General features: G+C 40.0%; 1 protein-coding gene across 1 annotated transcript in view; it reads left to right on the top strand.

The window, feature by feature from the left end:
- Positions 1 to 25,972, top strand: part of Atp2b1 (ATPase plasma membrane Ca2+ transporting 1) — a 116,181-nt gene extending 90,209 nt beyond the window's left edge. The window contains exons 10-22 of the mRNA XM_059245667.1: positions 257 to 499; positions 1,818 to 2,059; positions 4,818 to 5,055; positions 10,203 to 10,382; positions 11,017 to 11,104; positions 11,466 to 11,572; positions 15,002 to 15,193; positions 15,410 to 15,623; positions 16,045 to 16,256; positions 17,542 to 17,649; positions 19,387 to 19,569; positions 19,933 to 20,046; positions 22,653 to 25,972. Of these exons, the coding sequence (XP_059101650.1) occupies positions 257 to 499; positions 1,818 to 2,059; positions 4,818 to 5,055; positions 10,203 to 10,382; positions 11,017 to 11,104; positions 11,466 to 11,572; positions 15,002 to 15,193; positions 15,410 to 15,623; positions 16,045 to 16,256; positions 17,542 to 17,649; positions 19,387 to 19,569; positions 19,933 to 20,046; positions 22,653 to 22,964 (2,433 nt within the window). The 3' untranslated portion in view covers positions 22,965 to 25,972. The remainder of the gene's footprint in view (positions 1 to 256; positions 500 to 1,817; positions 2,060 to 4,817; positions 5,056 to 10,202; positions 10,383 to 11,016; positions 11,105 to 11,465; positions 11,573 to 15,001; positions 15,194 to 15,409; positions 15,624 to 16,044; positions 16,257 to 17,541; positions 17,650 to 19,386; positions 19,570 to 19,932; positions 20,047 to 22,652) is intronic.
- Positions 25,973 to 26,635: the final 663 nt, after the last annotated feature.

Below are 26,635 nucleotides of genomic sequence, written 5' to 3'. Positions count from 1 at the left end.
TGTAAAAGTATAGACGCTGAGATCTCTGTTAGATTATGTAATGCATCAGTAACATGGTTGAAACCATTCAATGCTAGTAGTATTGGCTTATTTGAATGGGTCAAATATTTTAAAGTCCTTCCAGTGTTAGACTGACACTTTTTAAGCTGTGTTTGCATTAATTGACTTTACCGTTGTAATGTAATGAGATGACTGTCTTTCTGTGTAGTTCAACTGTTTGAGATTGTTGGTTTGGTTTTGTTTTTTGTCGCTGTAGAAAATGATGAAGGATAATAATTTAGTGAGGCATCTGGATGCTTGTGAGACCATGGGGAATGCTACAGCGATCTGTTCAGATAAAACGGGAACACTGACAATGAACAGAATGACAGTTGTTCAAGCTTACATAAATGAACAGCATTACAAAAAGGTTCCTGAACCAGAAGCTATTCCTCCGAATATTCTGTCCTATCTAGTAACAGGAATTTCTGTGAATTGTGCTTATACATCAAAAATACTGGTAAGATTCCTTTAATTTACATGCATGAAGGTGACTGTTTATAATAGGATTACTCCAAGAGCTATTTACTTGTTTATTATTATTGCTGGGTTTGTGTGCACGGTATTTCTATGGGCACAAATGCCATGGAGCCCCTCTGGAGGTCAGGGGATAACTTTTTGGAAGTGGTCCCTCTTTCTCAGTTTACTTGTGCTCCAGGAATCAAACTCGGGCCTCTAGGTGTATACAAGTACCGTAACCCCAAAGCCATCTTCTAGCCCACACTTGTACTTTTCTTTTTTTTTTAATCTTTAATTACTGGTATTCAGAAACGATGAAGTCTTACCGTCAGAACGCCAGGCTACGTTCTCACTTTTACTGTCGTTTGCCGTGGTGGGTATAGAACGCGGGGCCTCGTGTCTGTGAAGTCAGTGTCCCACCACCGTGCTACTCCCAGCCAACGGATTCATCCTATGAAATGACTGTGACTCGGTTGACTGTGTAACAGACCTGCCTACCTGGCTGTCTCATGGTCGAACATCCAGTGTCAATTTAAAAGCAATCGTGGGATCTGCTATCAGTAGCAAACGTGTGCTTGTTGGGATGTTTTTTTCACTACTTCCTACCCATAAAGCTGTCTTTAGACCCTTTAAAGGCTCACGAAGGAACCATGGATTCTCTGAGAGCTTCATTCAGGGATTCTCAACTTTGCAAGCTTGAAAATTTTATTTAAACAGAAAGTATAACCCGTGTGTTTGACTTTTTTATTGTCTAGTGATTTGTTAAATCGTTGGGCAAAAGTTACACCGCAAGTTGGTGGATGAAAAACATGGGTGGGTGGATGAGAGGTAGGAGATCCTGGTTCTGGACCTAGTCTTGCCATTTACTAGCAGAAAGTCTTGAGTTTTTATTTTCTATAGTTATAAATACGGACTTTATTTTGAGTTACTTAATATGTAAATATTCAGTGAAAACGGGAAAAGGAATTGAAGTCGTATTGTGTACGGGGAGTTAAGTAAATGATAGGTGCATCTTATGTCATTTAATTGTAAGCTCATAAGTACTCCTCTTTAGAGCTACTGAAGCCACCACCAGAGTAGCTGGAAAGCTTGACTTCTAGGCATTCACTTGACCAGCAAGTATCTGGACTGAGATGGAACCCATGTCACCCTTCCCCAAACCCCTTTCTACCTTACCTATGCCCTTCTTTGAAATTCTCATATTAGAAGACAGTTTCTACGTCATCTTTGTTTCAGAAACTATATCCTGTTTTACATTAAGTTGAATTTTTAATAGGGAAGCAAGATCATGCTAGCTTCTAACCCTTATTCTTTTACAGCCCCCAGAGAAAGAGGGTGGATTACCTCGTCATGTGGGTAATAAAACAGAATGTGCCTTGTTGGGATTTCTCTTGGATTTAAAACGGGATTATCAAGATGTTAGAAATGAAATACCGGAAGAAGCACTGTACAAAGTCTACACCTTCAATTCTGTTAGGAAGTCCATGAGTACAGTCCTGAAAAATTCAGATGGAAGTTACCGCATCTTCAGCAAGGGTGCATCTGAGATCATGCTGAAAAAGTAAGCATGGGGTGCTTGGAGGAACAAGCCGACTGTTGGATATGGAATACCTCTGTGTATTGTTAACGTTCTTTGTGAGCATCGTGCATCTGATAGCATCACAGAGCTTTGGAGCATACTTCTGGTATCCAGAGAGTTGCCCACTGGGTTCTGCCTCTCACACTCTAGCTTCTAATTTCTCAGCATTTTGCTCTAGGGAAAATAAGCCTCTTACATTTAGTGTGGTAGTTTAAGTAAGGTAAACTTAAGTGTTTCAGTTTTTTTAATAGATGTTGATTCCATTATTTTTATACAATCTTTAAAAAAATCCCCTTTTGTTTTTTTGTTTGTTTGGGTTTTGGATTTATTCATTCATTTATTCATTCATTCATTCATTCATTCATTCAAGTTTTTTTCGGGACAGGGTTTCTCTTTGTAGCCCTGGCTGTCATGGAACTCACTCTGTAGACCAGGCTGGCCTCGAACTCAACGACTCTCCTGCCTCTGCCTCCTGTGTGCTGGGATTAAAGGCGTGCGTCACTACCACTCACTGAAAAATCCCCATTTGTATCAAAGGGAAGTTTATATTTATGCTGCTGCACTGTCTTTTAAGTATAACCTCTTTTATATATTTTATATATAATCTTTGTTTCTTTGTCCTTTTATAGTTCCATAGTTTCAAAGTTAACATTCCATGTAGAAATCCATGTAGAAACATATAATTCCCCATTTATGTTATTACAGCTATTAAAATTACTTTGATTTCTTTTATTCTAATAGAGAAATAGAGAAGTATCAGAAAAACATCAGAGCAATTTTGGAAATTTGGAGTTCCTTTAAAACATTTTAAATGTTTCTATTGTTAAATTGCTTGTGTATGGTTTATAATTTAATCTTATTTTAATGAGCACCTGACACATTATAGTCTTAATAGCCTTAAGAGACTAAGTACATTTTTAAAAGCAGCTTTTGGTAAATTGATAAAGTTATCTTACTGTCTTGTCTTAGGTTTTGTTTTGAGAAAGAATCTCATGTATCTCAGTCTGTACCCCTTTTGCTCCCCCCTCCCAAGTGCTGGGATTACAGGCATTTGTCCCCATTCCTGGTTATGCAGTGCTGGGGAATCTGACCTAGGTGTCCTTGAACTGGCACCCCTCATCCAGACACAAGCTTTTAGCAGAGATGTAGCATTTAAAACGGGTTTGGGGATGAGTTAGTGAGGACTTCAAGGTGACAGGATACAGTTGTACTGGAAAACGTCTTGTATAGTTAAGCAGGAAGTGAGAAGGTTTTGTGAGACCTAGATTACAAACGACTTTCTCACATCCATAGCATACTTAGTTATGTGATTTCAGTGTGACAGGTTAGAAATCTGTTGTATCCCTGGCGTGCTTGGTAACGGATAAATGGCAAAGGAGGGTTTTTTTTTGTTTTTTTTGGTTTTTAAATCAAAATCAGTCAGGCATTGACTCTGTCCTTGCAACTAATTAGCTTTGAAATCTGAGGCAGAATTTTTTCTCCTTACTTTCCATTCTCCATTCGAAAAGGGGGTGGCAACCAGCAGCAAAGCCAAGCCTGTAAATTTCTCCCGTGGAGGTTGATGTGTAGTAAGCAAACAGTAACTCACAGTGATGTTTATACTCTGATTAAAGACTTGAGTGTTAGACTGGGCAGGTAAGAATGAATAAACCAGGTAATACCATTAAAGCATTTTTCATCGAAGTTCTGTGACTGTCAGCTAGACATGGGGGTGGGGTGTATGCGTATAAATGCGTATCCTAGCATTTGAAAGTCATGGGGATTAGAAATTAGACACCAGCCTGGACTACATAGTGAAACCTCCTTTAAAAGACAGAAACAAGAAAGCTGTGACTTGAGACAGGAACTGATTCCAGGCCAGGGTGAAAGGAGTCTGATGCCAGGGATGGATGGAACAGCTGTGGCTATTCCACAGTAGCTCTGGAAGGGAGGTGAGAGCCCCGAGGAGGAAGTAGCACAGAATCCAAAGGAATGAACACATGACCGCTGAGAGAAGCGAAATGTGGGGCTGAGGAGATGACAGTACTTTGGGGATGAAGAAGCAAGTGTGGTAATGTTGATGGCACTCGCACAGGTAGGGAGCAGGCAGCCTTCTGTGCTGTGCACTGAGGTTCAAAGGTCGGGCAGAACACTTCAGCGCTGATGGAGAGCCTTAGGAAGCAGTCGAACAGAAAGTGTGGCTCTGACAGACACCTCCGTGGAAACACACAGAAGGGCATCACCAAAGAGAAGTATAGAAGATGTGACTTGACTGTGTACTAGGGGGAATCTTGGGGCTAGTCTCACTAAAAATTAAACTATTTTGATGTAATCTTTCCCTAATAGAATGCCTACTTCGATATTTTAACAAAAAGATTCTCTTTTTTGTTTTCTTTTGTGGTTAAAACAGTATAGGTGATAAAATAACCTCACAGGTAAGGAGTTGATTTGAACTTACGCTGTCTATTTAAAAGGAGAAAATATTTTGTGTGACTACTTGGGAATCTTTGTGAAAATGTTTTTAAAAAATAGCATTTCCAAAAAAAGAAAATCTAGAGACTATCTGTGGTAACTGGTTAAGAACCAGGTGAGAACTGTTTAGTCTGGGGGAGAGTCAACAAGTCTACAAAATGCACAGTTTGAGATTCCCTCACCTCCAGCTGTCAGACCCCACGATGTCCTTTGCCTTGCAGTTCGCTTGGATGGCGTCAGCTCTTACTTTTGTTAATTATGGATGTTTGGATTCATTGTTTCCTTTTAGGTGTTTCAAAATCTTGAGTGCGAATGGTGAGGCCAAAGTATTCAGACCCAGGGACCGTGATGATATTGTGAAAACGGTGATTGAACCCATGGCATCGGAAGGCCTGAGAACCATCTGTCTGGCATTCAGAGATTTCCCAGCGGGAGAGCCCGAGCCAGAGTGGGACAACGAGAATGATGTCGTCACCGGCCTGACTTGTATTGCTGTTGTGGGGATTGAAGATCCTGTGAGGCCTGAGGTGGTGAAATCTCCTGTTCAGCATGTGTAGAATCTTGTGCTGTAGTGGATCTGGGCATTAACCTTAAACCGGTCTTCCAGTACAGCTCCTGATGTTCGTGATTTTTTACTCTCTGTGAACCAAAAATGAGTGGAATAATAATGGACCAATAGTAAAATAGCATTTGTTACTCTTGCTGCTATTCAGTGAGACAACTTCCCTGGTATCCTGTGTGGTTATGGCACTGTAACCTAGCACAGAACCTTAACTGTGCCTTTTTCAATTGACGTTTAACTTAATAATGAATGTCATTAAGTGGTTAGCCTTCGTCCTGCAGACCAGGACTCTGTCCAGCAGAGCTTTCAGGGAAGACAGAAATGTCTCCGTTTCTCTCAGTACAAAAGCCACTGGCTGTGTATCTCTATCATGTTCTTGAGGTGGGATTAATACAACTGGAGAACCGAATTGTTAACTTGACTTACATTTAAACATCTCCCATATCTGCTAGCAGAGAACATTAGACTTTGCCTTTTAAATGAATTGAAATTTTTGTTTCCTTGCTGGCTTTTGGTTTTGAAGTGTATCCCAGACCCTCTTCTAGGTACTAGAGACAGAAAGAATTTAGAAATCTGGTCCCCAGCTTCAAAGAAGTCAGAATCTTGGGTGACAGTGGACACTGTACTTAATGTTAGTCCGTTGCCAGTTGTATACAGAGCATGTTGTGTAATTGGAGACCCAGGGGTATCAACCCAATCTAAAGCAGTAGCATCTTTTTTATTAAGTTTTTTTTCTGAGCAGTTCACATATAACTTCATGTAGTGCTTACCTGGTGGTTGTAATATTAATTACTCTGATTTGACAGGAAAATACTGAGATGTGTGGGAAACTTAGACATGATGTGTTCAGATCCTAGCTCTGACTCTAAAACAGAAGTTAAAAAGATTATCAGACTGTATTCCTCACTGTAGGGTTCAAATAAGACTTCTTGAAGGTTGATTACTTGTCTTGAGTCCCAGGGCATAATGAACTAAAGAAGGTAGGACAGGCAGCTTTGGGAACACAGTGAGTACGTCTAGGCCAAGAAGGCACAAAGCAAAAAAATCCTTTTGTTCAATGATTATACTGAGTAATTTATTCAACCCTTAATACTGGGCAACTGAGAACAGGAAATACTGACTTCAGTGAGCAAAATAGTCAGAGGACGTACATGCTGGAAGAAAATACCCCCACCTAGTACAGAGATGGATGCCTGGACAGTGTGCCCGTGGGAAGGGGAGAAAGGCTTTGTGAGGAACAGTGATGATCCCTGCGCTCATAACCTGTGTCATTGAAATGGGAAAGGGGGCAGCTATGGTGACGCAAATGGGAATGTGACATGACGTGGACTCTCGTAAGAGCGAAAGGATTGTAAAGGAGCTGCACGGCGTAATAAAATAAGATAATTGAGGAAGACTATATTAAGAATTTGAGCTCAAGTGAAATATGGTGGCATACTACGAGCCAGGCATATAAATAGCCACAAGAAGAACATTCCAGACTATATTAGTCAGGGCTCTCTAGAGGAACAGAACTTACAGAATGAATCTATATGTCTATAGAAAGGACATTTATTAGACTGGCTTACATACAGAGTGTGGTCCAGCTAGTCCAACAGTGACCGTCTACCAGTGGGAGAATTCAGGAGTTGTTCAGTCCATGAGACTGGATATCTCAGCTGGTGTTCATGTACACCAGAATCCTGGAGAAGTAGGCTCTAATGCCCGTGAAGGAAGGGACTGGCCAGTGAGAGTGGGGAGAGGAAGCAGGCGAAAGGAACAGGCTTCCTAGTTCTGTGTCCTTTGGGTGGGCTGGCAGCGGACGGTGTGGCCCAGATTAAAGGTGGGTCTTCCCACCTGAAGATCCAGATTGAAAGTGGGTCTCAGGGGCTAGAGAGATGGCTCAGAGGTTAAGAGCACCGACTGCTCTTCCAGAGGTCCTGAGTTCAATTCCCAGCACCCACATGGTAGCTCACAACCATCTGTAATGAGATCTGGCGCCCTCTTCTGTATACATAATAAATAAATAAATCTTAAAAAAAAAAAAAAAGTGGGTCTCTCCACTTTGGTTTAATTAAGAAACTATCCCTCACTGTGACCCAACCGCTTGGGCTTTAGTTAATTCGGATGTAGTCAGATTGACAACGAAGAACAGCCATTACCCAGGCAGACAGCAAAAAGTACAGGGGACTGCAGGAGGCGAGAAAACCCGCACTGAGCTCTGTACAGAGGAAGATGGAAAGGAAGCCAGTGTGGTGCTGAGTGTAAAGAAGCAGGAGATGAGATTATCCACGGCCTAACTAAACTGTAAGGCCTCTGAGTTCTTCTAACAGTTTCGATACTGTAGCAGTGTTTGTGTGCTAAAATACCATTTTGAAGACTGGAAAGAGAGAAAGGGAAGCGGAACACCCAGTGGAATTTTTTCACCAGTCTCCGTCAGTACTTGGACCACAGTTCTGACAGGGAATGTGAAAGATGACTTCAGAGGTAGGCTCATGGGGATGAGTGAATAGGTTAGGTTTGAGCGTGCTGGTGTTTTGGCCCTGGTGAAGTGTATGAGACAGCCTGTGTGTGTCAAGTAGGCTTTTGGACCTAGAAGCCAACAAAATAGTCTAGGCTGGCGAAATTGCGAGGCAAAAAGAGATATCCTGGGGAAGATGTATAGCCAGAGAAACCTTGTGTGGTCTAGTGGTGCGTCCTTTGCTTCCTGATAGTTAGGCTGATGTCATCACAGCCAATCACAGAGTAGTTTGACCACCTGAGACAAAAGCTCAGAAGTCACTGGTACCCATTCCCTCTTCCCCCCATCCTGCATCCTGTGGTGCCAGGCACTTGTCTGATGTCTGTGTCTACATTTACCTACCTAGAACTTAAAAAAAAACCAAAAACTATTCTTCTTAGCTCATTATAATTAAATATTGACTGGCCTGCATCTCACCATTCCCCCTACCTTTTAAACTCCCAAGTTGTGGTGACCAACTGTGCCCTTCCTAAATACAACCCCTACATAGTTTTAAACCAGTCCCAGCATCTCCATACTGTCCTCCCTGTCTAAATGATCCCAGATAAGTTTCCAGTCAGAGATTTTGCTTAGCTGTTTGACCTAAAGTGTGTCTTGAGCTTGTATGAGATGTCAGGGGGGTACATGATATTTAAACAACTGGCCGGTATTTCATAAATCAGTTCTTGATTAAAAAATCAATAACCTAAGCATCACTAGGACCTCCTATGGCACCCAGTAAACATTAGCTCCAGGAAGTGTAGAGAAGGCTCCCCTCCAGTGGTATAGATAACTAAGAGTTGGCAGGGAAGTGAAAACAATATAAACCTTTAAACTTAGATACATATTTAAGTTGTTCCTAATTATTTATGTGTTATAAGACTATCAGATACCCTGCTCTTTGTACCACCCTTGAAAAGCATCCCTGTGGTAACTGTTTCTTCAGAGACATTAAAGTCAGAAGCACAATAAATACTAAGCTCTGATTACTTACCAGATACTTAAACATGTAAATAAATGACAGAAATTGCTAAATTAGAGATAAAGTAAAGGTCCTGCCTTGAGAAACAGACTTGCAGAGGACATGAAGAAACAAATATCCGTAATATGTTGGAGTAGCCAATAATAGAGATATTTAATAATAAGATGAAGGCCAAGTTTATCTGGGTAGCTAATTCAGTGGAGCTCCAGAGAAGTTATATTTAAACTGGACTTGGAGTGGTCATAGGCAGGCAGCTCTCGGGACTAATTTAGTACTCCTCCTTCTGCATGTATGTATGCGACGTGTGGAACGTAGAGAGATCACACACAGGAGAGTTTCTCCTTTCTCTTGAAATCGTAAATTGCGTTGGCATAGGCTGTCTTCATTCTCCCATAAAAAAACCAAACCCGGTGAGAGCTGAGTAACACTTTGATTAAGCTTTTTTTTTGTTTTGTTTTGTTTTTTCCCTTGGGTGTGTCTCTATCAGCATATTTCCTTCATTGCTGCCGTCTGCATGGCCCCGAAGCCATCTGAATTTGCAGCCTCTGCTCTAGGAGGGTCTGTACGGGTTCTCTGTCCAGAGGAACAGGAAAGGCTTTTCTGAGCAAACTACAGTAGCAGAAACACACACACGGCCACGTCCGTCCATATGTAGTAGAGAAAAGTTTCGGTAAATCTCGAGAACTCTCCTGAGGCCATCTGTTACTCTTAGTACTGAGAGCTCTGAGCTCTGTGTGTAACAGCTGAGGAGTCACAGCGTATTTTTAACACGTGTTGCCATGTGAAAAAGAATTCTACCGTACAGTGCATCAGACATTCTAAAGAAGAAGCAACAGAGAGAGACGAGGGCAGCAGTTAAAGCTGTTGCAATAAGCCCCGGGGCTAGAACTGACTCAGGAGAAGCTTGAGACAGAATCTGTTACGACTCGTTGGGCCTTAATGGAAGCATAGGGAGGAAATGGTAGAGGAATTAGAGTTGACTCCCAGGTTAGTTTGGAAAGCATACCGTACCAAATTGTGATGCCCACTTTGTAGACGGAACCTTGAATACAGATAGCTCTCAGAGTGTAAAGGAAGGGTGTGTGTTTAAAGTCCTTAGCTCATAAATGGTTTGGAGGTAGACAGAAGATGGCCTAGGATACTGCTGACTCTCAACTCCCTAACGCTGCCACCCTTTAATACAGTTGGGACCCCTACCCATAGAGTTATTTCTGTGGCTACTTCATAACTTTAACTTCGCTGCTATTATGAACTGTAATGCGAATATCTAAGAGGCAGGATACCTGATATCGACCCTCAGGTGGAGCATCACTGGATTAGGAGAAAGGGAAATCGAAGGGAGCCATTTGTAAGTAAGCATTTTACCCTGGTGTCCCCTGGGCAGGAAACCTGAATCGTTGACAACTAGCACATAAGAATTGCCTGATGGTTTCCAGAGGGAAACGAGGCTTTCAGTAACATTGGGAAGTTCGTATCTGCAGTAAGGGTGGCAGCTGAAAATGGCCGGCGGTACTAGAAAAGAAGACATCATTGGCAGTGATTGAGATAAAGTTGTCAGTTGTGGGCTTGGGAGGTCATACTTGTTCAGTGAGACGTTATTCTTTGGAAATAATTTTCTGTCCTATGAATTTTTCTTCCCTGTGTAAATCAGGTACCAGAGGCAATAAAGAAGTGCCAGAGAGCTGGAATTACTGTGCGCATGGTCACTGGTGATAATATTAATACTGCTCGAGCTATTGCTACCAAATGTGGTATTTTACACCCAGGGGAAGATTTCCTTTGCTTAGAAGGTAAAGATTTTAACCGAAGAATACGAAATGAGAAAGGAGAGGTAAGAATTTTTTTAAGTTTTAAATTGATATGCTTAGTGTATTAGTAATTTCTTCAGCCAATACATATTGAATATACATTCTCTGTTAGGCGCTATACATCAGTAATGCTGTTCAGAAGCAAAACCATCTTGTGGTCTAGGAGATAGGAACAGTGGTTCTGAAAGGGCTTGTGTGTTGCAAGAATGCTTTACGAAAGGAGTTAGGCATGTCCAGACTACTTTCGTAAATACTGTACTACCTACTACCAAGAGTAACAAGGTGGGCTGGAAGAGCTGATGTGGAGAGGAAGTCAGGAGACCCTCCATCCTCAGTTCTCATGCTAAGGAAGTGCATTTTCATAGGCAGTGCGGGATTTGTCAAGATTTGACCTTAAAGTGTAGAGAGCAGTGGTTTTTAAACCTGTACATGAATCAGAGCCACTAAGACAGCTTGTTAAAACACAGATTGACATGCCCCACTCAAGAGTATTTATTGTTTGACCCGAGGCCCTGCCCAAGAATGCAATTAGACGTTCCAAGGAGTTTCTAGTACTCTTTGGACCATAATAAAGAACCACTGGTAAACATAGCAGGTAGCTAACTTGGAATTATAAGACTAGTTTTGGCACATTTTAACTTGGATAAAACTTTACAGATCGAACAAGAGAGGATAGACAAGATTTGGCCAAAGCTTCGAGTCCTCGCAAGATCCTCTCCCACCGACAAACATACACTGGTTAAAGGTAAGTCAGTTGTTCTCTGTCTCACGTTTCTTAACACAGAAGCGCGTTCTGCTTCCTTACGTTAAAACAAACCCTGAATATTAAATGGAGTCACAGAGAGCAGTTTTCTAGTAAAATGGAGATATATTTCCTTCTGATATCTTTGGACAGTTAGGTTGATCTTGCATGATTACTACTTCAGTAGAACTTTAGTTTCTAGAATTGATCTTCGCTCCATGGCTAAGTAGTTTATACTTTTATGTCTGCTTAAGTGTATTTTTTTGACTTTGAGTCTATGAGACGGACTAGTCGGGATAGTCCACGGGATCACCTTATTCGTTCAGAGGGTTTTTCATAGCACAAACGTCTCCTTCTGTTCAAGGTATAATTGACAGCACTGTCTCCGAGCAACGTCAGGTTGTGGCCGTAACTGGTGACGGTACAAATGACGGCCCCGCACTAAAGAAAGCAGACGTCGGATTTGCAATGGTAGGAACCTGCTGCTTACTCGCGTGTCTCTGTCCAGTGGGCTAGCTGGGCGGTCTGCTTATCTGTTGCCAGAATGACTGCTGATTTTAAACAGCGTTTCTCGAAACTAGTTTAAGAGAGAAAGGATAACCCGGAGTGAGTTGATCCGTCTGTTTTATATGCTCGCTCTATTAGATACTTTGAAGTCTGGCTAGAAGATGATTTCTCTGGCCAATTGTTAACAGTACACATTTGCTGGGTGCTCTGCAAAACATTGAAACGTGTGTCAACTCACCTGACTCTTAGAACCACCTACTTAAAACAAGCGGATCACAATGGTGACCTCACAGCTTTTAAAGGATACTTGAGTGTCATCATTTTATAAGAGACATGCAGTCTCCTGTGTGTGAAAATGTGTTTCATTATGGCATCCTCACACGTGCATACAGCGTGCTTTGCTCATATTCACACATAGCCATTGCCCTCTTACTCACCCCCCTCCCTCTTGCTGGCCCTTCACCCTCTGCGGTATGCCCTTCTACTTTGATGCCTTACATAGTCTGTCAGGCTAGAGTCTACATACCAGAGAGTTGCTTTAAAGGGGGCGGGGGTGGGGTGCTTGTTCCTCAACTAAAGTGTTTTCTTCACTCTTTGTCTTATTTTTAGAAAATAATAGTCCATAATCCTAATTGTCAAATCCAAAACGTAACCAGAAAATTACTGGATATCTGAATGTTTTTGTTTAATATACATACAGCCTAGTCTTTATTTTTTGCACTGGACTGGAAAGTTTTACATTGGACTACAAAAATCTCTTCTGAAGAGCTACTTGTTCCGCATAATGTGACTGTCCATGGCCATTGTAGAAATATTAATTTTTTACAGGGGTGCTAAATTTGCCTCCTTCTCCTAAAGTATAAGAGACATTGAATTCTGAAAAAAAAGCCTGGCACTAAGGGTTCCAGGTATGAAGATGTTTCTGTGCACTAGTGTGTACGTGCATAATTGTCCTCAGTACTTTGCTAAAATAGAGATTTAAAAGAAGACTCATAGTAGGATTTAATTAAGAGAGATGGTAAGAGGAAATATATGAGTAGATTTCCCCTCAAGAAAAAGCAAAGTTTCCAAAGAGACTCACCCTACCCCTGTCTAGACGCTGTATTGACGTGAAATGTTGAAATCTGGGGAAGAATTCCAGAAGTGGGCCAAGGGATGCTTCAGATTCTGCCTTGTGCTTTAAGCAAGCAGCATAGTTCCTTTGAGGAACGTCACGGCCACCAGTGGTTGTACCACAGCACTTACCAGACTCACTGCTGCTGTGACCCTGATAGCTAACCAGGATGGCAAAACTAGATCCATAGAACAAATGATTTTTGTCCTCAAAACTTGGGCATAAGACGGACATTGTGAGTTTTAGATAATTGTTAGCAAAACAACCCGTAAAAACAAAAAAAAAAGAAATGCAGTCCACAAGCTGTATGGGTAGTGGGTTTTTGCACAACTTAAAATTAAATTTAAAAAATGAAATTGACTTTAAAAGTAAAGGGAAGGAATAACTGCTTGGTTGGCTTGGTCTTGTAACCGTTTTTTGCTAAAACTTGACTTCTGGTAGAGTATGAATCTGTTTAGGTCTGTGTGTTTTTGTGTCACACTGGGAGACTCACTAAAAACTCTTGTCTGTTTTGATCCAAAGTTTTCCCAACCATAGTTGTCTGTGGAATTAAGTTTTCTTTGAATACCAATTAACCGTTTATAACTATCAAATTGGTAAGGATTTGAGCAAAGACATGAAGAGATTTGCATTTACAACCTATAAAAATGGCTGGAATTGAGAGAGTAAAGCTAAGAGGGAGACCTAGAGACTGAAAATTTAGATCATAGTTGCTTCTAACGGAATGCTTGGAGTCAAGCTCCATTTCGGCTTTTCCTGCTGAGCCGTAGTACAGTGTCTGTAACAGCTTTAAAGTTTGGTGTCAAATGCTCCTACCACATGCCATCTCTTTCACCTTATTTTTTGACTTCCAAAAGGAAACGACTATTTTAGCTATTTTCCCCCCCATACGTATAAACCATATGACTCCTGTGCTTTGTCACCATACAAAGCATTGACTACTGGCTTTTCCAGGAAGATGAGGATTCAACACTGAACACAGGCACAGTACCACATTCTCTCCATGGACATTCATGCTCCCCCTGTCCTGCCGTTCTTCCAGTAGTACTACGTCATCATTTGGGTTAGATCAGTCTTCAGTCTTTCTTGTAACAGTGCCATTCCATCCCAGGCCTCATGATCCCCTACAATTATTTTTCCCTTTTTTTGTACAACTTTTCGTATTCCCTACAAATTATTTTTTTGTTGATGTCCACTTAATTTTTTTCCTTAATTTTTAACATACTTGGCACACACTCATTCCCAGAGTCTCTTTGCAGTGACTCAGAGACAGTTGGTGATCTTAGCAGTTTTACCTTAGTATCCCTCTGCCCCACCCCTTGACCTGCTTGAATCTGGCCATGGAGTAGCAGTGACAGCCTGCCTAGAGATATGAATTTGAGAGAGCTCTGAGATCTAGTTCCCTTGTCCTGTGACTCTGTGACTCCTGGAGCTCATTGCTTCTGCCTGTTTTAAACTATACAAAGTTACATGCATTGTGTCCATCTTTGGTTCAACACCAGTATATGAAAGTTATCTGGGATGTTTATAAGTATAGTTAACTCGTTTTTATGAACCCATAGTCTGTTAATCTACCCATTCTACTGTTGACAATGTTACTAGTCTGAGGCTTCTCATGGCTTCTTCAGTGTCTTCAGGTCTTCAAGAGCGTCTCTCATTTCATCCGTTTCTAAGTGTGCAGGGCCTTATAGGAATTCTGTAGCGGGGAAGAAAGACTCATCTCCGCTTTCCCTACTGATGGCCTAAGCTTCAGATTCCTTCGGTCTCCTGAGTTACTTGCCATTCATCATGTGCTTCCAGTCCCTTTGGTTTTCTTGCAAACATTCCTTTCCCTCACATTTAGTCACTTTTAATATTTTCTAAAATTTTACAGTAATATTTTAAATTTGAGAAGTCATACGTATGTACGGTGTATAATAATCATATCCACCTCCTCCATTTCACCTCTCTTACTTCTCCGATCCCTCCAACATGCCTCCCCGCCCCCCACCTTCATGTCCACTCTTTTTCTCTTAGTATTTTTAATACACTTTTTGCATGGCTGGGGAAGAGGCCTCCCTTTATTTGCAACACCATTTGCATCTTGCTTCTCATGCCTCATTCTTGATGTACGATGTCTTCTCAGCCTGAATGTCTTCCTCGGTGGCATCTTAAAATGACAGTACTATCTTCTGTTAGCATAAGTGTGATTATTTTTTTATTAAGAATAATGGTGCACGTTTGCATATGTGAAGTTATTTTTTTAAACGTCTAGTCTAATTCACAGACTTTTTTAACAGGGCATTGCTGGAACTGATGTGGCTAAAGAAGCATCTGATATTATTCTCACAGATGACAACTTTACAAGCATTGTTAAAGCAGTTATGTGGGGACGAAATGTCTATGACAGCATCTCAAAGTTCCTTCAGTTCCAGCTTACTGTTAATGTAGTAGCAGTGATTGTTGCTTTCACGGGCGCTTGTATTACTCAAGTAGGTGACTGTTACTATTTATTTCAAAGCCAAAATTTTATGCTCTGCCTTTTTAAAGTGCTTAAGTATTTAAGTAAGATGCTTTATATTGTAGGCTAATTAACATAAAGTGTAATCTGTTTTGTTCCTTAAGTCTCTGTAACCCTAAAGGCTTCCTGAAAGTCGCTGCCTCCCTGCCCAGTTGTGAATGTGTATTAGGAAGCCTGTCTTTTCCAGGATTCACCACTTAAGGCGGTACAGATGCTGTGGGTCAACCTCATCATGGACACCCTGGCTTCCCTGGCCCTGGCAACGGAACCTCCTACCGAGTCACTCCTGCTTCGGAAGCCTTATGGTAGAAATAAGCCTCTCATCTCACGCACAATGATGAAGAATATTTTGGGTCATGCATTCTACCAACTCGTAGTGGTTTTTACGCTCTTATTTGCTGGTAAGAGTTCACTGTGAGCAAGTTTCAGTTAAACTGTTTCTCTTAACACATTACTGTCACTCAGTATAGTGTGACAGAATTTTCGGAAGCCTCAGTTCTGTTCCTGCCTCCACATACCTTAAATTTTTACTTGCTTTTCATGTTGCCTACTCCGTTTGGGGAGAGTGATGAGATGCTGGGGGAAGTAGGTAGAGGCTTAGCTTTTATCCAGGCTCCACCACTCCTAGATCTGTGATCTTGACTTGTCCCCATAATGCTAGGGGGTTTCACTGTCCTTATCTGTAAAACTAAACCTGCACCAGATAATCCCAGGCTCCATGCCAGCCCTGAGACTGGCCAAGCTTTGTGATGATGCACTTCATTGAAACATGTTACGCTCTTTCAGTGATAGTTGCAAAATTTTGGTGACTTTTCATTTCAGGAGAGAAGTTTTTTGATATCGACAGTGGAAGGAATGCTCCTCTGCACGCTCCCCCCTCCGAACATTACACTATTGTGTTCAATACCTTTGTGCTGATGCAGCTTTTCAATGAAATAAATGCCCGGAAAATTCATGGTGAAAGAAACGTGTTTGAAGGAATCTTTAATAATGCCATCTTCTGTACCATTGTGTTAGGCACCTTTGTGGTCCAGGTGAGTACATGGCAAGGATGGTTTAGATTATAAGAAACATAGTCAACACACAGGTACTTAGTTCTGCAGATGAGTCCAGCCAGGAGGGAGCTTCTGTATATGAACTTGTGATGTCTGTCCAGCTTCATGTTCCTTTCAGGTATATTCTGAAAACTATGGCGACTTCTCTCTAGCTTTCTCAAACGTCAGTTCCACAGCTGCCTCAGCAAACAGCTTTATTTCTTTCGGCTATAAAGTAGAGAATTATTTTTAATGAGACCAAATCAGCCAGTCACATAATTATTGGTTGTCCCAGTATTTTAATGCCTTCCCTTCACACCTCATTATACCAAAAAAAAAAAAAAAAAAAAAAACACCCAAAGATAAAACTTTCAATTTTAAAAAAAACTAGAAACACTGAACATTTTCCCATTCCCTGTTTTCTTCGTTTACAAAAGAAAAACTTTCACTGTCATTCCTTTATGAAAATGCAGACCTCATAACCAAATCAGTTTTAATGGTTATAATATATATAATATCAGCTATCATGCTAGGCTTCTAGCAAACCAGTGACGACTCTATCTGGACAAATAGACAAATATTCTTGACATTAAAAAAGCAATGAAATTAACAAATAAGTGCAAAGCATGAAATTGGTAATGCTTTTTAAAAATATAAAAAAGGTAATGACTGTTCAGTACCAAAATTACCTTTTTTAAATTTCAATATTTCACAGCTACTTCCTTATATCAGAGAGAATTGTCATACTCAGACAAAGGTGAATATTTTGCTGCTGACTTAACTGTTCCCAGGTATACTACTGTAGAACACTAAGGATCAGGAAGGAATCACAAGCATCGTAGTGTGACTTTTCTGTATGTATGTCATTGGACTTTACTCTTGCTGTGGAACACACTAGCAGAGCTAACACACACTTCCTAGCTTCGCCGGGTTGCTTTTTTTCTATTACAGAGCATGCGTAGTTGGTTAACATCTAAATGTCGACAAGGAGTGATTGCTGTGTAGGAAAGAAACCAGGTGGCATATTCTGTCCACATGTGTCCCCATGGCATGTGGTACTGCCCACAAAACACTACCTTCCATGAAAGGCTTAAACTATTGAAAGCACACCAAAGAATGTAGTTATTTGGGATAAATATAGGAAAGAACATGAAGGTATTCTTTTGGTCATGTGATTTTTATTTTCAGGAAGCGTAATTTACTCTAGCTATTTAAAACGTGGGGCAGAGATTTTGCTTTATTTTAGTTGTCATTTAAATAAATTTACTCTTGATTATTCCTCCAGATACTAATTGTGCAGTTTGGTGGGAAACCTTTCAGCTGCTCAGAACTTTCAATAGAACAGTGGCTGTGGTCAATATTCCTGGGAATGGGGACCTTACTCTGGGGCCAGGTAAAAATCTCACTGTTTTTGTTAAAACCTAAAGTAATTTTTTTTTTTTTTAACTTTCAACCATTTCTGTTACTTGTTCTAGTTACCACTTGAGTTACAAAAGGGAACTCGAGTGACATGGGATTCGTCCCTTTCCTAAGTGGCTCTTCCAAGGTGGCTCTTGTTTATTACGCTCATTGGACTTTCATTGTTTTTAAGGTTTTAGAGGAACTTGTTGCCGTTACAACCATGGCGTGTCTATGACGGGTTAGCGTGGTCATGCCTGTGCCTTTACCACCTGCCTTCATATTTTCAGGATATGCATGCTTCATTGCTTTGCTGTAGAATTTAATATCTTGTAAAGCCTGGGAGAAATTTTGAGCCTTACATAGTGAGTGGGTACCTGAAAAACCCGAGCCACAAAACGGGATTTTAAGGCACTGCAGTAGTTTTAACAGTTGTCTATCAATGAAAAGGCCAGGAAAGTCGGATCTGCCTCAGTTTTGCGGATAGTCGTCTTACCTACTGCTGCATGCTGTTCTTTGAGAGATGAGTGGTCCTGACGTACGCAGTGTTCACCAGCAGGCTGTTGTTACTAGTCTCAAGCAAGCTCCTGACAATCGGTACTGACGTGTCCATGAGTACAGGGTCGCGTGTTAGCGGATATATATATAACTTGTGTGAGCTCATTCATTGTCCTTCTGCAGATCAACCAAACTTGGGTTTTATGTTTTTCGTAGTTGTGTTTCTGGATTCTACATGGTTTTTATTATCTTAAAAAAATCTCTTTCTTGGTGATCCCTAATTGGTCCACATTTCTTTCTTGATTGCCATTCTAATTATTTCACAATGTTCTCTGGTAGGCAGAGCACAAGGCTACAACCTAAAAACTTGGCTAATTTCAAGAAGAAAAACTCAGTGCTGCATACATACAGAGCCAGCAGCAGCAGGCTTACATTGATTTTGTCTTGTTGATTTCAAATGTGTGATTCTTATGAAAAAAAAAAAAAAAAAAAGCCCTGACTTTGGTGCCAGGGAGACCTGGAATCTTAACCATTTCATGAGCAGGTTGCTTCACAAATTCGATCCTGTTTTACCTCTGTGAACTCATATGGCAGGAGGGGAAGTTCTCCAGGCTGTTCTGTGTCTGAATGTAGCTTCATTTCCCTTTGGTAAACTCTACTTCATAGGTATTGCCTGTTAACGCTCAAACGCTAATATGTAGTATTGATGTTTCTGATAATGCTCGTGTTTGTGGAGGCATCTATTGTTATGTATTGCTGTTATCGATCAGTGTTGATTTAATTTAGATAGCTAAGTTTTATAAAAATAGTAACCTGAACTATTTCAGTATAACCTTAAAGATTTCCTGAATTCTTACTCTTTTACTTGTTGAATTTTTATAGCAATAGTGGATTACAAGCTTGTTTTGCATCCAGTAAGACCACACGCCATTTCATTTTACTTGAAGTAAATGTAATTAATAATGAGTTCAGGTGGAGATTTTATGCATATAGACACAGTAAAATATGGTTGTACAATTTAATGTCATGAATGTCTAATTTAAAATATGAGAAATACCATCAACTTAACTTGTATTCAGAAAACATTTTGCCTTGTGAACTTGGGTCTTTTCTGTAACTGAGTGATTTCTGTTCTGAAGTCTGATCACCAAGATCTCATTGCTTCACTAGTGAAAATAAGTGGATACTCCTGCAGTTTTTAATAACACCTTAAGATCTTTCCCCTGTGTTATAGCTTATTTCAACAATTCCAACTAGCCGTTTAAAATTCCTAAAAGAAGCTGGTCATGGAACACAAAAGGAAGAAATACCCGAGGAGGAGTTAGCCGAGGATGTTGAAGAGATCGATCATGCCGAAAGGGAGTTGCGGCGTGGCCAGATCTTGTGGTTTAGAGGTCTGAACAGAATCCAAACACAGGTATGGGTCTGGTAGAGAGGTAGGAAACCCGACGGGAGTAAGCATTCTCTCTGGGGAGAGGTCCAGACCACCTGTGCTATTGAACTGCCTCTCCAGCCTTCCCACCCCGCAAAATTTATTCTTTTGAAACCTACTGATGGCTGAACTGGGTGAAACTCTTAACTGATTATGAAGGAGTGTCTCTTATACGCCCTAAGCTTCCCCCCCCGCCCCTTTCATCTCCAAATGCTACTCCGGCCTGTTTATCTGCTCTGTAAAGTGCCTTTTTCTTTACGTTGTAAATGTTGGTAGATGGAACGGTCCTTTCTCTTGTTCTCTCTCTCTCTTGCTCAGCACGCTGTCACAATCTCTGATTCCTTGCAGATGGATGTAGTGAATGCTTTCCAGAGTGGAAGTTCCATTCAGGGGGCTCTAAGGCGACAACCCTCCATCGCCAGCCAGCATCATGATGTAACAAATATTTCTACCCCTACACATGTAGTGTTTTCCTCTTCTACTGCTTCTACTGCTGTGGGGTGTGAGTGTGTGTTCCTAAGTGCATGAAATTAACATTTCCTACTTCACACACCTAACGTTTTCTCATTTTCTCCTTAATGTTTAAAGTCATTGTTCAGGCCTTCCATAAAGCTTTCTTTTCGTAAAGTGGATTGAGACCTCAAGTGTTACCATTTGTTGTTGTTTTATTTCTTAGAGGGTTAGACAAGAGCCGAGCAATTGCAACCAAAGACTAGACAGGAAATCAGGGAGCTTGTCTCTGTGTTAACTTCTATAGCTAATGTGGGGAATAAAATTGTAGCTCAGCACTTTTGAAACTGCTATAAATGTTTGAGTATATGCCTTTAAGCATATTCATACTGCATGGTTCCCAGCAGCATGTGATTTGAAACTGAGCTAAGAGAACCAGAAAATGACATTTAGAACACTAAAGAATGAATTTAGCATTTCAACCTGAATATTGTCCTGTAACTTAGTAGCATGAAGTAAAGTTCCTGTGTAGACAGCCAGTTGCTTGCCTTCTGACTTGAGCTTGCTTTGCCTTGTTCTCTGTGTGTTTATAAGAAGGGTCCTTGACTAAGTTTCTATGCTGTTTCTATTGCTTGGGTTCTTGGGCTTTTCCCATTTGTGCATCAGTTCAGCTTAAAAATGCATCATAGGCAATATTCTTCAGTTACAAACAAAATTGACAGTGTATTCACTACTGTTCGTCTGTCAAATTGAAATAGCAACGCATGAATGAAGTAGAATTATAAAGTAGCATAGTCAAGTCACAAGATAATATTAGCAGGATACGTTTGGTTTTGTGTGTGGGCATGGCCACGCTTCTCAACGTCAGCTCGGACCTCTACTGGCTCAGAATTTGCCTTTTTCCCAAGACCCCCAATTGGTGCATATGCACATTAGTGTCTGAGGGTCCTGGGACTGTTTGTCTATGCTAACACTGTACCATACCCTATAACAACCCTACGAGGTGTAGGGACCATACTGTTGAAGAATCCCATTTGATTACAGTTCCTGATCCTCTAGAAGGTGGAAGCCTGAAACTCATTTTCCATCTCTATTTTCTCTGTAAAGGGCAGAGTTAATTTAGACCACTTAGTTGCTCTCAACCTTCCTAACGCTGCGACCCTTTAAATACAGTTCCTCATGTTGTGGTGACCCCCGGCCATACAATTATTTTTTTATTTCTACTTCATAACTGCAATTTTGCTGCTGTAATGAATCATAATGTAAATATCTGATATGCAACACCACCCCCAAAGATGTTGCAGCCCACAGGTTGAGAACCGCCGATTTAGACTTAACACGGCTTACAGATGAGGACGCTAAGTCCGGAAAGACAAACGGGGGGAACGGTTAGGGTCATTTGAAAGGGCACATGACCCTAGCCATACATTTTTAAAACACACATTCACACATTCGAATGTATATTTGAATGGTGCTTAACCATCATTTCAATGTTGAGATGATTTTAGTGATGACTGTTTCCTTCTAAAATGCTGGTGTGACTTCTCTTTATGAGTAAATGATGAGTTCATTCTTAAAATGATTAGAATTGACACAAAAGTGAACGTTTTTATGTTATGAAAATATTTACATTTTTTAACGAATGTAAGTGCTCAGCTGAATGGATTTTTTTCTTTGAAAGTGTTTTTTGAGTGACACTGGTTTGTGGGCACTACAGCGACATTTTCATGATTGCCCTTTAACCTACTTTCTTATATACAGCAGACACCCAAGAAGAAAAGTAAATTGCTAGGCCATAAGTCTAAATAGTTAGTAGAAAACTTTGAAACTGTGTGTCCTTTTCTCAGAGAATTTTTCAGAGTCCCAGAGAGAGTGAGAGACGGTGAGTGTGTGTGTGTGTGTGTGTGTGTGTGTGTGTGTGTGTGTGTAATCTGTTCTTTCCAGCAAACTGTAGTGATTAAGTTATAATCTCTTATACAGAAAACCACTAACACTTGTGTACAAAAATGGCATATACTCAAATATTTATAGCCGTTCAGTAGCATTTTATAGATACGTATTTGGATTTGTCTTTAGTCTTCATTTTTAATTACGGAAGTAGTGGGGCAGATGTGAGTTCATTGTGGCATTCAGCTTATATTTGCCTGGCTTTTTCATGGTTGGTGACACCCCGATTCCTAGCATGATTAACAGTAACCCTTTGTGCTTGACTTTGTCTAGCTTACTTGAGTTGTTTTGAGAAGTACGTTCTTTTTGATTTAAAGATAATTCAACTAAGCTTGTGTATGGCTAAGTTCTCATTTTGTTTTTTGTTTTTGTCGTCTTAGGGGAAAAAAAAATTCTACACAATGGCTATTAAATTTTTAGCCAGTGACAATAAGATTTTGTTAGTTTTCCTTTGAATGTATACCTCTTAATTAGAGTATGTGGTTTTGTTGTTCTGTAGTGTCCTACTAAAATATTCATTTTTTTACAGTGTATTGCAAGTTCCACTGCATTACATGCAAATATGATTCACTCATACCTAGCTGTTTGTGGATTCAAACTCATAAGTGAACCATTACTGTAGTTAAGCTGCTGGTGTTCTGACATCTTTCTGTGTTTTCTGCTGTTTACAGATTCGAGTGGTGAATGCATTTCGTAGTTCTTTATATGAAGGGTTAGAAAAGCCAGAATCAAGAAGTTCAATCCACAACTTTATGACACACCCTGAGTTTAGGATAGAAGATTCAGAGCCTCACATCCCTCTTATTGACGACACTGATGCTGAAGATGATGCTCCTACCAAACGCAACTCCAGCCCTCCACCCTCTCCTAACAAAAATAACAATGCTGTTGACAGCGGAATTCACCTTACAGTAGAGATGAACAAGTCTGCTACCTCTTCATCCCCAGGAAGCCCACTACATAGTTTGGAAACATCACTCTGATTGTAAGCTGAATGTTAACACACTAGCTGCATTGTAAAGAAACAAATTGAAACTGAGTCTTTTCACATATTGTGACGGACAAGATAGTATTTCTTGTCTTTGGACTTCAACAGAAGACACACTTGTACGAATGTAGATTTATTTTTTTAAAAAAAAAATGCAAAGCTTTCTGCCAGACTGAGGGTGCTTTTTGGGGGGTGGGAGAAATGAACTGACGGATGAACAGCTCAGCATACGTGACCTGTGGATCATCCGTGGTACCTGGCGTGGTCCTGACGGTGTATTAGCAGAGCTGTGGTTTATCTCAGTCCTTGATGGGAGAGAGGGAGGAGTGAAGCTGGGCAAGACAGAGAACCCTGGATCATTGAATGAATACTTTAATTTCTGCTGTCGGCTGTTAATAATTTGGATTATTTATGTTTATAAATGATACAGATCTGTTTACAAGGTTTGTAGATACTTTTTTTTTTGTTCTTCTTCATAGATGGGAAGCTTCCTTATAACTAATGCAGAGAAAAATTAGTCCTTCAAATACTGCTGTATTTTCAGGAAATAAAAAAGGGGTGTTTCTATTGAAACTGTACTAAATTTTTGCCTACAATTTATCTTGTTAAATATTGTAGATAAATTGCTAATACTAATAGCCAAATAGATAACACTAATGCTTTGTTTAAAAAACAAAAAACAAAAAAAGAAAACAAAACAAGACAAAAAAAAACAACAACAACAACAAAAAAAAACATGAGCAGTGGTGTTCTAATGAAGTTATGGCATCTGTCCTAATTAGTTTCTTAAATACATTTACTACTTAATGGTTTTGAAAGAACTGTTTAATTTTTAAATTTTTTGAAAACTTGCTAATATTAACCTTTTGTTCAGAATTTAGATTGTTTATTGCCGGACGTCAAATACACAATGAAAGATGCTTGAAATGCTTTTGTTATTTCAGGCCAATCAAATTAAACTATCAAACTACAAGAGAACCTTTAGTCCTTTGGTTTTTGTCTAAATCTGTTAGTTCAGTGATGTCTTGGTGAACTGTGAGTAAACTGTATTGATTTTTCTAAGAACTCCTTAGAGACCTGCATACAGCAGACAGGGCTGTTGGCATTTTGAAAAAGGTTAATAGGTAGAAGCATACATGTTTTCCTTTTGTTTTTGGAACTTGTTTGTAAACACAGAGGAATATGCCCTTTTATTAAATAAATACACGGCAGTGGTTTTAAGACAGCTCACCTCCCTATTCTCGGTCCTGCCTGCGTGATGCATCGGTCTGTTCCCTCTGCCTACAATTGGAATAAATTTCAAGCTGGTGATGGCCCCACGAAGTGCGGTTTGAATTCTTTGTTGCTCACCTCATAGAGTCAGGCTGAGACAGCACAGTTTTGCCACCTACCCTATTCTTCATAGAACCTAGTTTTATCTAAAATAGTGTCACCGTTTTGTAAAAAGTCGTGACCGCCATTGTCTCTGACACACTTGTTTTTATTAAGTGGCCAAATAACATTAGATGAAAGGAGATGATAAATCATGAAAACATGAAAGCTTCTAAACGTAATATACGCAGATGTGATAATTAACCATGTGCGGAAATGCCCATCCCGGAGTCAGTTGAATTTCTGGGCTCTCTGCTTCTTTCCTGTCTGCCTTCTCCCTTTGTCTCCCCTGCGTCTTCACCCTTTTGAAACTGGTATTGTTTCAGGGCGCAGATTTCACCGGATAAACCATCCTCAGGCTGATAAAGCATACGAGGACTGCGACATCCAAGAATGCTGACCCAGCAAAGAAACCTAGTTGATGGTGCTCGCGATTTTTTTTTTCTTTTTTTTTTTTTTTTTTTTTGGTGGGTGGGAGGAATCTTTTCTCTCCATCAGTTGCCTGCAGTAATCCTCTGCAAGTCTTAGGAACGTACTGGCTCTGTCGCATTTACCACTGTACATTTACTCATCAGGTATTTGTAGTTACTCATACTGTAAAAAGAGGTAGCATGATATGCTGGGAAGCATATTTAGACCAGGCGTCCAGAGTGGGTGCCTAGTCTTGATTTTGCCATTAATGTGCTGCATGATCTTGGGGGAAATGACTCACCCTGCAAGAGTGGGGGGACTAGACTCCTCTCGAAGAACCCTTTCTACTCTAAAAATTGACCCTATCCACTGAAGAAGCCTGCAAGGCATAGGGAATAGAGAAAAGGGAAATGTTTTCAGTTTTCTTTTTTTTTTTTTTATTTTATTTTGGTTATGCTTAAATATGAATGTAATTACCACAAGATTTAGACTTGCATGTGCTTTGGAGGGTTTGTGTCCAGCTTTCTGGTCTTTTTATCAACTCAAGGCAATGGCTTCTTACACCACCTCCAGTCCATAAACGGGTCTTAGGACGTCCATGAAGTAATAGCAAGACACGCTCAGTGTGCGTTTTTCTCTCTCTGAGACGCTGTAATTTCTACTAGAGATTTCCAGAACATTATGTAAGGGGGGGAATAAAATGCAAGCAAGCTGTTAAAGATCTTGGATCCCGTTATAGAGTGTATAGCTAAATCAACATCTGTAATTCACATTTTATCTTTAACAAAAGAGAAAACTTGTTTGATTTTGCATCCCAAATGTTTTTAAATCTTTGTATATTTTTTAAAAATCCTTTTCTCCTCATCATTGCCTTTTTTGTGGTTGTAAATAGACTTGCTGCACTTTGACGCTGGGTTACTCCTGGTCATCTTACGAATATGTGATACAGTCATTTTTCATAACAGATATCAGTTTTGAACCAAGAAATGGTGATTTGTTTATAAGATAAAAAAAAAAAACCTGGCTTCATTTCTGTGAAATTGCTCTTTGAAAATTTCATTTCCACGTGTAAGCCAACCGAGATACTACCATGATGGTGTTGATTTCTTTTAATGATGCTTACCATCTATTTTAACCACTGAGCCTTTTATTATTTGTCTATTTGTAAAGTTTTATTTGTCTTAACTCATTTAATAAATATACTGTTTATCTGTTTCTGAATGGGGACTGAACTTTTTGAATATTGGAATGATTTGAACATCATATTTTGGCATTCTGTTTTTCTACTTGAGTTTTTTTTTTTTTAATCTACATAATGGAAGTTCTATAATATACTTGGAATGTTAACGATCGACACAGTGACTCGGTGTGCTCATGTCCATGGTCTCGCCTCTGGAAGTAAAATGTGTATGGTGCCCTTACTCCTGCCCACAGTATCAGCCCAGGGGCTAGTGGTTTTGCTTTAGAACAAACTTGTGTTCCATATTACTAAGAAAATTTCATCAAACAATCCAGACTTTTCAATAACAATTATCTTAACTCTGTGATGAAACAGTCATAACAATGAAATTTGCACTTAATGATCTTTAGAAGAAATAATTACCATAAATTCACAGAAAAAAAAAATGCCAAACCAGCAAAATAATTATGAATGCCATATTTAGATAGCATAAATTATTAAGGGATTGAATATAAGTAACATACAACATGCAAGGTATTTTCCATCTTGTCAGATGAGGAACTTATATGTGTATTCTGTCAGAATTGAATTTTTAATTATGTTCTGTTTGTAAAGCTAACTAAGAATGGAAAATTTCTTTAGTCTTCGTTTCTTAGCATTTCCCCCCATACCTTTAGAAAACTCGGGTTCTTTTGTTTTGTTTT

This window comes from Peromyscus eremicus, chromosome 18, assembly GCF_949786415.1.
Source record: "Peromyscus eremicus chromosome 18, PerEre_H2_v1, whole genome shotgun sequence".
Lineage (NCBI taxonomy): Eukaryota > Metazoa > Chordata > Mammalia > Rodentia > Cricetidae > Peromyscus > Peromyscus eremicus.
Note: the sequence above shows the minus strand (reverse complement) of the source record. Positions and strands in the feature narration are given on the sequence as shown.